Consider the following 12,970-nt stretch of genomic DNA (forward strand, 5'->3'; position numbering starts at 1 on the left):
CCTTTCTGCTCATCGTCTGCTTTGGCTTCTTCCCACCTCATCCTCTTTTTGGGTGTTAGAAACTTCTAAAGAATTGCATCCTCTGTCGTGTTATATGGACACAGTTATCTATTTTATTCTTAGAGTATGTTCACTTAGCCCAGCATGTTTTGGGAGTCCCTGACTAACAGTTTTGTTTACTTCTAGATATTAAAACTGTAACAGGATGAGATGGGCACTGGGCTGCTAGGTGTGTACAATTAGATATCATTTACCCCTGAGATCAGGAAAGTAGAGATAGCAGCAGATTCTTACTTTTGGTGAAAGAAGATAGTGGGAGCACAATTGCTTTTCCTGATTCCACATCTCACAGATTTAATCTTACAAAGGAAATGTTTTGTTTTGCAAATATAATTTTAATTATTATTTAGATAAATAGCTTACCATTTATGCCTGATTACTGTTCAGGTTGACAATAGCAACACTTTTACACCCTAAGCAGCTGAAACCAATACCTGGAGGGAGAGAGAAGATAGTATAGACATGCTGGGGGTGGAGTTGGCTAGTCAAAGTGACAGGACACCAAAGCAAAGCTTCCAGTTTCCTCTGGTAAAATTGTGTCATTTTCTTTTTATACTCAAATATAAGAGAAAATATATTTTGTAAGCTATGTTCAATTTCAGCATATATCTGTTTATATATATTCTATTGAAAATTATTGCTTATTTACTGTGATTATCAATGCACAACTTAAAAAAATCAGCAATGCATACACTTGTACAATTGATTAACGTTTGTTCTCTCTTGGAGATTAATGGATAAAAAGCATTTTAGCAGTTTAAATAGCATCATTGTTTTTTGTATTGCTTTTTTAACAGAAGGGGACGAACTGGTAGTTCCTGAAACATCAGATAATAGTCGGAAACAGATGGTTAGAAATATCAACAATAAGCGGCGTTATTCATTCAGAGTCCCAGAAGAGGAAAGGCTGCAACAGAGGAGGTAGACACTTGATTTACGCTTACCCTCCGTACATGCTTGTAGAATCTGCAGGACTACTTGGTGGTAATTCAGATTTATCTGAAAAATCTGTCATTCATCTGTGGTGTCAAAACTGCAATAGTGAATGTAACTTCTCAGTGTCATTTAATTAATACTGTCAAAATTTTGAGTATGCACTAGATTAAAGTATCATATTTTGATTCACTTCTGTATGTACATGGAATAGTTATAATTTTTAGAATATGTTCCTTTCTACAATATAAGCATAGAACAGATCTGTGCATATAGTAAACCTGCATATGTTTAAGAAGTTCAGATTAACTGCTGTCTTCATGAGCAAACAGAAATAAACATATAGTATTTCCAGTTACATAAGTAAACATTTCTAAACTGTTACCAATTGTTTCAAAAGGCATATGTAAAATGTTCAGAATTATCTGTAAAATAGTTTTTTTGATGTCTAAGTATTAAAAGGACCATCCCTATTTTCCCACTCAAAAGCATAAGATATTTTATTTAAAATTTAAAACAAAACCTTCTAAGGAAGTGAATTTTTAATTGAATATATTATGTTATTCTAATTATATTCTTGGGCTGGCCAGTTAGCTCAGTTGCTTAGAACACAGTCTTGTAATGCCAGGGTCAGTGGACTCAGATCCCTATATCGGCCAGCTGCCAAAAACAAAACAAACCAAACAAAAATCTGAAATCTAATTACATTCTTATTAACATGATTTAAGTTTTATTTTACTAAAAAAGGAAAAATAAAGTATGCTTAGTTTTTTTCTTAAGTTATCTAGATTGTGGAAAAAATGTCTAAACAGGTGTTTTGTCTTTCAGGGAGATGCTACGAGATCCAGAAATGAGAAATAAATTAATTTCTAACCCAACTAATTTTAACCACATAGCACACATGGGTCCTGGAGATGGAATACAGATCCTGAAAGACCTGCCCATGGTAAGAGGAATGAAGAGTGAATGTGAGCGTGGATGGGGTGAGACACCAGGTGGTGGGGATACGTATGTATAGGCTTGAGTACATATATAGATAGACTTCAAAGGATATATTCATATAATAAGGAAATGCTTCTCTCAGTATATCACAGTATATGATGCATGATGACATACCTGATGAAAAACAAAATTTAGATATCTGTCAAGTCGAAAACCAAACAAATCAAATTCTTAGTTTCACACCCTAGAAATTTCTCCCATACCTAGATTTATTGTTGTTGGTGGAAGAAACTGCCAGATTTGGAGAAGTTCCATACCAAGTCAGTATACTTGGTTACTAAATAACTAAAATTTCACTAAGATTTAGCAAATTCAATACAGATATTTGGCCTTTTATTTTTTCTTTAGATAACCACACTAGCTTGGTCATTAATGGTGACACCTCTCAGCTAATTGTGAAATTAAATATTTTTTCCTTGTCCATTTATGAACATGTTGCCTGGTAAATCATGTATAAAAAATACAACATAGGAAAACTCTTCTGTTTTAGCAATGTGAAGGTTGGATTCTCAGACCTGTTATGTTGAGATTGAGAGTGATAGTGGAATAGTTTTCCAGATTCTGTTTATTCTTAGCATTTCAGTATCATAGTACTCTCAGCAAACTATTAAAAACTTTAATATGACCCTTTTGATCAGTGGTGATAGCAGCTAAATTTTGCACAGCTATTTTAAGTATAATTTATATTTTATGGCAATTTGTGAGATGATTTGTGAGTCTTGACCCAAATCCCTAAGGAAATCTGTCTTAATTAACCACATCATCAACACTACTGTGATAGAAGATACAAACATCTATCACTAACAGAGAGAAAATGATAGGTCATATAGTTTGATGTGCATTCAAGTTTTTTACAATAAAAAATTAAGCTCTTAAAAAGAGTTTTGCGTTTATTCCATGGGGAGAAAAAAAAGTCTGCATTCATTTGAGTCCAAATTCTTCATTATAAATATCCCAGCTAATCAGTTGGCTCTGCTTGCTTATGAATGAATGTGACATTCTTATTGTTGTTATTTTTCCGTCATGAAGACAGTATTATTATATAGTCATAGTAATATTCCTTCCTTTATGGAGTTCAAATCGTTCACAATAGTCACTTACCCTTTTGGGACAGGGATTGTCATTAGCTGTGCTGAATAAATATAAATAAAGTATATAAAAACTAGATTATAGCTGATCATATGTAGTAAATAAAACTAAGTTAAAAATTTAAGGTTGAGCACATGAAATATTAAAACTATTCTGCTTGTCTACCATATTTAAAATATATACCTTTTTCACTTTTTGCCTAGGAGTGAGATCTCAGATTTCTCTCCATTCTTTTCCCGTTCTGAACATTTGGCTGATGTTCCAGAGTCCTTTCAGATCTTCATACACAATAAGGTTATGCATTCTGACACTAAAATGTCAAATTTCAAACATTGTAAGAACTTTTATATCAGAACATCCCTCTTACTCTACTCTTTCTTCCCATTCTCCGGCCACTTAAAGTAAAAGAAACCTGTATTTTATTTGTTGTTTGAAATAAGGTCTAGTCTTTATTACTAAGCAAAACAAGTTCAGGTAGCATTTCCCAAAGATTCATTCCCCAGCTTACTCCATAACACATGACCTCTGTGCTGGCTGCGTATTCCAGTGAGACCTCTTGAATTTCAGTACTTGTTGTCACTTGATTTTGTTAACTCATTACCACCTTGTTGGGTTTTTTTTTTTTTGGCATTAACACAAGTGACTTTTTACTCTAGTAATTCAATTCAGTTTTTAATGTACCTTCCATTCTTGTCACGTTTTCTTATCGTATCAGTGCTCTTATATTTCCAGGATGAGAAGTTGGTGCAAATTTTTGAAACCTGTTTCTTCACCTGTACATGTACATCAAAGATTTTATGTGTCTGAATTCCTATTTTTAACAGCCATATTTTTTCTCATCCCACTACCAAAGGACGTGTAAGCTGTTTTATAGACATTCATTTAATCACCTAACCAATATTTCTTGAGGTCTTATTATGAACCATGCTTATCTCAGGGTAGACACTGGTAAACAATACGATAATGTGCATGTCTGAAAATAATAATAATATGCATGTCTGTACCTGTGTATGTATCTTCTTGTTGAAAAGCTTGTGATATTCTCAGATTTTAATGTTTTTTACATTGAAACGGAATTATTATGAAGTATTTAAAAAAAAAAGATACTTATCTAATGTTAACATATATAAGAACTTTCAAATAGCAAAGCCATGTGTTGTCATCTGTGCAAGAGCATGTACCCCAGACATTTTTATGTTTTAACTTACTCAAATCAGTATTGCTTTCCTGTGAAATACTTATAAGCTTAGAAAGTTCATTAGAAGCCTTTAGAAGCTTAATTCTGTTTCTTTTCTACCAAATGATTCTGAAACAGGATTGTTTGCTTCTTGAACATGGAAGGGGCAGTAAGGCTAAGGGAGAGATTTTATTTTCTTATCTCCTATATCAGATGTGAAGCCTTCATTTGTATCTTAGTGAGCCAAGAGAATATAAGCAATTAATATAAGATAATGTTTATGTCTTAGAAATATATACTGTATTAGTTTTCTTGAATCTTCTTTATCATTTACCCATTTTTATGAGTGGTTGCTTATAGTACAGGACAAATTTTGGTCCAATTGAATGCAAGAATAGTATTTTTACCTCGAGAAGATTTGCTTTTAGCATATTACATTTCTCCTAGCCTTTTACGCATTCCTAAAACAGTTAATAACGATAAAATTTCTAGCACAATGACCTCTTGGGGTTTTTAAGAACTAATTTTGCCTCTTAAAGTCAAAGTTACATATACAGCAATAGTTTTTGTGGGTTTTTTTTGTTTTTTTTTCTTTTTGGAAACAACCTTTTAGAAAGTACTGATTTCACTTCCATCACTAAAGTAAAAGCAATATCTTATATGGGAGCCTTTCTTTTAAGCCTAGATAATTTGAGTTCTTTCTATAAAGCAAGCTCCTCTCAACTCATGGGAATATGAATACCATGCTGGATTCAGTCAGCTCTCCCTCCAGCAAATTATTCATCCTGTGCCTCTAATGAAGGGATTGTGCTTTCTGGAAACATAGTTGTTCTTCAAGAACTGAACCTTGACAATCCCCATTAGAGGAGGTGACTGGCTGCTGAGTGACAGTTTCCAAATATTCAGAAGTAATTATTTTATCTGAAAAATTAGATTCTTTAGTTTCAAAAGTCTTTTTCTGTATCTTTGGTATTATATTCCGTATTTCATTTTTAAAAATACACCTGAATATTGAGGGAAGATTTTTCCCTTGTTAAAAACACATGTTCTTTGGGCTGCTTAAAGGTAAACCAATAACTAGTATATTTCATAGATACTATTTTTGTTATAGGGAAATAAGATCAGTAAAAGCAAACATATACCACAGTTTACAAATACCGGGAAGTAGCTTTAAATGTTTTTAGATTTCTAAAGAAACAGTTTCATAACACATGTAGTTAGAAGCTATTGTGAGTTCACTTGTCTTTAACTGTTTCTTGCTTTTTCTACCCTTAATGTTTTTGGCAAATTTTTGCTATGTTTGATTCTATCACATAAGAAAATACTGAACTAAACTCTGAAAGACTCCTTGTATCTCGGGAAGTCCAATTTCTAGTCACTTAACTATAGTAATAAAAGAATAACTTTATAAGGAGAATGGTCTTTTGCAAACGCGCTATTTAAGTAACCAGCAAGATGATTATAAAATTTAACTTTCTAAGGCCTAAAAGTATTTCATGAAGGATTCAGTGCTGACATAAGATACCACTTTATTTTTTCTATATGCATGCTGTCTGAAATGTCACGTATAACCAGTGAATCCATTTTCATCACTTTATTCCCTTTTTTCTCCTTTCTGTTGTCTTCGATAGCCAGGTTTCCCTTATCCATCCCCTCATCACCACCCTGGTCTGATCTCCTCTCCGATCAACTTTGAGCACATCTATCACATGACTGTTAATTCTGCTGAAAAATTTCTCTCTCCTGATTCCATAAATCCTGAATATTCCCCGTCTCTGCGCTCTGTCCCTGGTACACCAAGCTTTATGACTCTGAGGGTATGAACAGCTGAGTCAGGGGATAACTTTTACTAACGACGTGCAGATTTCTGTTGCCTGGCTTAATACGTAACCCTGCTGAGGTGGTCCCGTTTTGTGAAGGTTTTCCTTTGGCTGTTTCTCTTCCGCCAAACTTTTACTGTTTCTTTTCTCCTTTATTTATCTTACTCTTCCTCCTCTTCCAGATTTATTTTGTTTATTCTTTTAAGGAAAAAGGTGGAAGAATAGTGAGGATTTAAGTATTTATTTTTGAAACAATATTGGATTTTCCCGTAGTATTTTCAATTACAGTACCATCATGAGAAATATTCCTTGAGTGGATCTTTATTTTGTTAAACAAAAGAGGGCTCCCAGAATTTCCGAATTTTTATAGCTAAATAAAACCCTAAAACCAGTTCAATTCAGAGAAATTTTTTGTATTTAGTGAGGTTAAAAAGCGTGGTGCAGCCTATCCACAGACCTTCTATCTACCAAAAATAAAAAAACAAAAAACCCTTTTTGAAAAGATGAAAAATCTCCAAAGTGAAAGTATAATACTATTAATGAGTAACAGGAAAAATTCCAAAAATAAAGTAGATTTTCCTGATCTTTGAGTTGCAGATATACATTTAATTCTAATCAGGATCCAAGATAAGAAAAGTTAACCGAAGAGAAAAAAACAAAGCATGCTGCATTCTGAAGGCCATGGCATCTGCTGTGAGTCCTTCTCTTCAGCTTAGTATCTTTGTCACCAGTGGCTTTGCAGTGGGATGGAGAGCTGGTGCCCTTTACAGCTGAATATCCATATTTTCATCAAGTCATACAGCCTTATACTAACTTCATGTGAGCATTTCCTGAAGTTAGTTTTGCAGATGATAAAATACTTGGATTGTATCTTACAAACTCATTTCCCATAATGCCCCCAGGCTTAGAAAAATAGTAGCATCAATTTTTTTCTTTGTATAGGTAGTTATTTTCCAATAAGAAAATTAGCGATATTATATTTCATTTGTATTGTAAATTACTCTATAATTTAAATGTCATTGCTGTTGAGATTTAATTGTAATGTCATTAGAATATCTTATTTGAGAAAGTAAAATTAACCATGATAAAATAAGCGTCCGTTTGCTTGGTAGCGGGTTTCAGGGAGTAGATTCCAGAGGAATGTTGTATGAGCTAATCAGTCAAGCGCTGTTCATATAAAAGAGGATGGAAGTTTTGGTTAAGTTAGTATCTGCAAGTAGAAGCACTGTGCCATCAGTGGGACCTTTACCCTAATCTTAAACATACCAAGGACTTCACAAAATTCGTGGAAGAATGGAATTAAAGATAATACAAATCTTTCCATGAACTTTTTGAAGACCTTTGTATTTCTACCTAGAAAGGACTGGATGCTTAGGTTTCTTGTTACTTTATAATAAAGTTTGTTTTATTTACCTGACTGAAATGATTAACCTTTTTTTTAAATCACTTTTTTGTATCATTCCTATATTATTTAAACATTCAGTGTTACTAAGCAACTCATACATTTTATAAGCTTGATTTTTGCCATTTATTCTATGGTAGGTTTGTTTTATAGAAAAGGACACCGATGTGTCTTCAAGTTTATAGGAAAAAACAGTACCAATATGTGCAGCTTGGAACTGATATTCGCATCTCCTCTGAGCTTTTGTTTGCTGCACTGTGCACATGTTGCTCATGTCTTTAAGCTATGGTTGCCCTTCTTTGTGTGAATTGCTAGTTTTAAATTTTTTATTTTCTTAGAGGAAAAAAAGGTAAAGCGTTTGCTTTAAACAAATAACACGCTGAGAATTACATGGACTTTGCAAATTTGGTATGTGAACAAACAAGGAAGTGGTTGAATTGGGGGCCAGCTAGCCAGCCAGCTTTCACTATGTGGGATTCTTCAAAATGTATGATTTGGAATTTTTTAAGTGGTATTATTGCTTGTTTTCCTGATTGCTAGCTGTGGCCTTTCTTTAGTTGTTTTGCCATAACCTTCTCTCAGGTGTTTTAGATGTGTGCAGGAGCGCTCAGTACTGCAGACTTATTCAGAGCTGTAACCTCTCCTTGGAGTCTCACGGTTACATGACAGCTGGGAACTGAGGTTCCAATTCTAGACTTTTATAATAATTAAAAATCTTTTTACCTACTCACACTAGTACATCATTGCTTGTTTCTTTTAACCTCAAAAGCCTTAAGTATTTATGCTCATTTCATTGTATTCTATGTTGAGTTATTTGACCTATACCATATTATAGCAAAGGAGACAGTCCTCTTTTAACTGTTAGCATATAAATCAGATTATTTGAAGAATTGCTACCATTTTATTCATTGATTCCCAGAAAATGTTATTCTGCCCAAACAATACAAGTAAAATATACTTTGTATCTTTAAGACACACACACGTAACATCAAGCCAATTTTAATTAGAATACTATATGTTCTACAGGAAGGATCATAATTTGAAGTTCATAAATTACATTGTTAACTGAATTAATCCCAGTACGTCAAGTAGAAAATTGGTATTGCAGATATAATCCATTCATTTATTCAGCAAATATTTTTCAGCACCTAACTTTTAGGTGCTAGAGTTTAGAGTTGTCATAATAGCAGTTAGCAGAAGAAATGATGACTAAAGGAATGAGGCTAGAAAGTTGCCAACTATGCACTTACTAATAATCAGGACAAACTGAACTGTCACCCAATAAGCTGAGGTCCCCGAGGGAGTGCGTGTAGATGGGGATGTACCTACTGAGTGTTTCCCTGGTTTTCTGTGTTTAAGGGACACATGGGAGGACGTTTAATGAAATATGTTAAAGGTAGTTTAAGCATTTAGGCCTTTTCTCTTGCCGAAACTTGTGAAGGATTCAGGTAAGATAGATTTCTGTTAACACTGAATAACCTAAGTCAAGAACAAGCGTAAGTCATGCCACGAACAGTGTGGCAGGATGAATTTCTCTGATGTATTCTGTGTCACAGAGAAAGTAATATTTTCTGAACCCTAAGTGATTAAAAAAGACTTAGTGTTTTTGAAACAGTAAAATGACATAGACAATTGTGACATGTTAGAATACACTAGTTAGCTTTGTGCTCTATTGCTTTTGGAAAAAGCATGTTATAGTATGGTCAACTCTAAAAAAATTATGTTGGAAGAAAAGGTGAGTAGGAAATACACCAATGTTAATAGTATCTGGTGAGTTCACAGGTGACAATTTTCTGGTCTCTTATGGTTCCATTATTATCCATATATTCTACAGTTCATGAGTATTACCTTTATAATCAGAAAATGGCAAACAATTTAATGAACTTAGAACTTAGAGAACAACAGTTTCTCTATAAACATATAATATAATAAATGTAAAATTTAAAAGCATATAAATATATTTTCCGATCACTTTTTTTATATGCTAGTGGCCGTGACTATATGCGTATTAGTTCGTTTCTGTTGCTTATAATAAAATATCTGGAACTGGGTGATTGATAAAGAAAACAAAATTTATTGCTTACAGGTTTGGAAGCTGGGAAGTCCACAGTGCAGGGAACACATCTGTTGAAGGTCTTGGTGGTGGCAACAGTGACCAGGGTTCTCACATGGCAGAAAAATGGTAGAGCAGAGAGACTGACTCCCTCATTCATACTCTCTTTAAAGCCCTCCAAACCACATTCATGACCACCGTTATTAATCCATTCAGTATGTCATGGTCCTACAATCTAGTTTACTTCTTCAAGGCCCCACCTTTCAATTACCATATAGGATTTCCCATCCTTGACAGTTAACAGTGGGGATTAAGCTTCTAATATATGGACTTTGGGGGACACAATTCAATCAACCCATGACACTGTGTGATTTTCTGACAGTGTAGAAAGCATAAAGGAACCACCCTACCTATAGCATCATATGAAGACAGTCATCTCTTTTCAAAGGAAAATAGCCTGTTAATACTCTGATTCAATAAACTAATTGACTTGACTTAAATTGATCCTGTGGAAAAGTCACAAAACTTGTGTTTTTGACTACTTTTTATGTGATTTTTCATTGCATTTTCATTGTAGAGTTATGGTCTGGCTTAAGGCATGTAAAGTTGGTGATTACCCCCCTTGCAGCAGATTTGCTATTTTGATGTGACTAGAGGGAAGGGAGAAAATGACACTGCAGGTGGCTATAGGAGTCATTACTAGGGCAGGGGAAGAAAGGCACATAGTGGGACTGGGCCAAGTGCCTTCTTTTTACTCCCGTAATTACCATAATCCTCAGGAAAGCCCCATGAGATGGGTATTAGTCCCACAATACAGCTGAGGAAACTGAGGCACAGAGTGTAACTAGCAGGCCTGAGGCCTGTCATCAGTCAGCTGTGGGGCACAGGTGTTTCATTCTCAGCCTGTGCCCGCCAGCCACCACGCTGCCTCTGTGTCACAACTTCTCAGAGCAGCTGAGGGAGGACAGGAGGGCTGGATAAGAGTAGATACCACGGGTAAGCAAAATTACCATCATGTGGTGGCCATCAAAGAAAAATTAAGAAGGAATAGATAACATTTTCCAAATAAATATGTATAAATCTGCTTATAAATGATAAGAAATTAAAGAGATTCAGCCCATTTGCATCAGAAAATGTTTTTCATAAGGCTGGGACTATATCAACAAATAGAGAAAGTGATGCGAGGAGTAAAAGAGGTGTTAGTAAAATGGCATATGCAGTTTGCCTTGCTGAGGATTTGTAAGAACACTGAGATATCTTGCCTCCTCTGGTCCGAAGGGCCAGCCGTCAGGGAGGTGCGTGCTTTCTGTCCTCAGCCGTGCTGGGGCGGCTCAGCCTGCACACACCCCGCTGCCCTCCTGTGCGTGTGTGATCTACAGAGTGTTCTGCGGCCCACCTTCCTACCATGGGCACCAAGATCATCCAATAATTAGATGGCAGACTTTTCAAACTAATGTTCCCAAGTTAAATAACTTCGCCCGGGTTGTGACTGTGCCACAATCAGATTTCTGACTCAGTGGTACTGCATGTGAGCCAGTAGAGATGCCTGGTGACTGGGCTGGGAGCGTGCAATGGCACATTCAATATCACACTGATAAAACATCTTCTTGAGAAGAGTGTGATTTTAAATGACTTTCTTCCAAATGGACTTATTCATTGGTTGAATTATCCTAGGCAAATGAAAATCTCATACATATTAAAAGCTTTGTTTCAGTGTGCAAATGTCCATGTAATTCTACACTCCACTATCATGTCTAACCATGTAACTTTTACTTAACTGTTTCACAACCAAAAAAATTCTGTTGGTTGGGAAGAAGTTCAAGAAGTATAAGGATGAGTACTAATTCTTGATTGAGGTGAGATTTACTTCTTGTTAGGGTTTTATTACTTTTACGGGTAGGAGGGATTATATAATCTGCTGTTCCTTACTTTGTATCATTCTAGTCACAATTATTTTTATTTTATTTTATTATTATTATTATTATTATTCTGGTGGCTGGCCAGTGTGGGGATCTGAACCCTATGATAATTTTATTTCTTGATAGTTAGAGTGGAAAATAGACATCTCTGCAGAAAATCAGTTTTTTTCTTGCTGAAGAATGTGTCTTTCTCTTTTGTTCTTAGAACCCTCGGCCTCAGGAAAGTCGGACAGTATTCAGTGGCTCAGTCAGTATTCCATCTATCACCAAATCCCGCCCTGAACCAGGTCGCTCCATGAGCGCCAGCAGTGGCCTGTCAGCAAGTAAGTGGCCCAGGCTGCCAGGAAGGTGCTTCCATGGCAGGGAGCTGGCTGCCCCCTGCCATTCAGATCCCATGGGGGGGTGTTCATCACCTACTCAGCATGCTCACTGCATGCTCGAGTGGTTTCAGGGTCTCAGGCCCTGCTGGGTAAGGCCTCCTAGGCACAAGTGCGGGTGTTAAGGAAATAGTCCTGGAGGCCTTCTAGAGCTTGCAGGCCACTTGGGAGACAGACAGACAAATAAGATTACAAATTGTGGTGGGGGGGATGAATTCATGTTAGATAGAATAGTGGTTACTAGAGGTGAGAAAGGGGGAGGGGGCTTAGAAAGAAATTGGTTAATGGACACAAAGAATGATTACATTTTATAATTAATATGCTAATTATCCTGATTTGATCATCACATATTGTACAGAAGTGTTGATAGTCAACTCTGTACCCCACAAATATATATAATCAATTATGTTTTGATAAAAAAAAAGAATAATTAGGGAAGTCACATCCCCTCCCTAGAGGTGGGTCATGTGTGAGCTATGTTTGATTAGCTGAAAGAAGGTCACTATGGCTACGTGGTAATAGTGAGGGAGTGGGAGAGGTTGGCAGGGGTCAGAGCAAGCAGGGACTGGAGCTCAAGGTGGTCAGTGAAGGGCCAGCACATGATTGCAACACGATGCAATCTTCAAAGCTGCGAAAGAGACGCACGGACGGTGCTGTGAGCCCCCAGGTGGGACAGACTCTCAAAGCCGTACGTCGTTAGTGAGCAGGGCATTCGGGTGGCTGGCACCGCCTGGAGAGTGCTGCTGCTCACCAGGAGTCCCTGGGCTGGCCTGTGACAGAAACAACCGTGCAAAATCGCTGGACTTGGGGTTGAGCCTGGGAGCCGTGGTGCCCCAGTTGCACTTACTGTCCATCAGGGGAAGGACGACTGTGGGACCCAAGAAGGGTAGCTTGTCCCCTCTGAGTTTGCACACTCTCTGAAGGATCGTCCTCTTTCGCATATGTAAAGTTTTGCCTGGATGGTGTGCTGTAGGGTCATCCACACAGAATGGCAGCGCGTTAAAGAGGGAGTTCTCGGGAGGAAGCTACAGTGCAAAGCGGCAGCCTCTGCCCTCCCCGTCAGAGGGCTCTTTGTCTTCGGGGGGCATGGACCAAGGAAGCGATGCCCCGGCCAGGGACTATGATGGAGAGGTGAGTG

The 12,970-nt window shown here is 36.6% G+C and overlaps 1 protein-coding gene across 16 annotated transcripts in view; it reads left to right on the forward strand.

Annotated features, from left to right (window-relative positions):
• CDC42BPA (CDC42 binding protein kinase alpha) overlaps positions 1–12,970 on the forward strand; it is a 302,649-nt gene that overhangs the window by 287,217 nt on the left and 2,462 nt on the right. For 7 of the 16 annotated variants that reach the window (XM_063082820.1, XM_063082821.1, XM_063082822.1 and 4 more), the window contains 5 exons: positions 858–981; positions 1,822–1,939; positions 5,893–6,078; positions 11,661–11,778; positions 12,806–12,963. In XM_063082820.1, the coding sequence (XP_062938890.1) occupies positions 858–981; positions 1,822–1,939; positions 5,893–6,078; positions 11,661–11,778; positions 12,806–12,963 (704 nt within the window). Of the gene's footprint in view, positions 1–857; positions 982–1,821; positions 1,940–3,287; positions 3,379–3,816; positions 3,866–5,892; positions 6,079–11,660; positions 11,779–12,805; positions 12,964–12,970 lie in introns of those variants that run through there. The other 9 variants (XM_063082825.1, XM_063082826.1, XM_063082831.1 and 6 more) reach the window with 4 other exon arrangements.

Source organism: Cynocephalus volans, chromosome 18 (assembly GCF_027409185.1).
Source record: "Cynocephalus volans isolate mCynVol1 chromosome 18, mCynVol1.pri, whole genome shotgun sequence".
Lineage (NCBI taxonomy): Eukaryota > Metazoa > Chordata > Mammalia > Dermoptera > Cynocephalidae > Cynocephalus > Cynocephalus volans.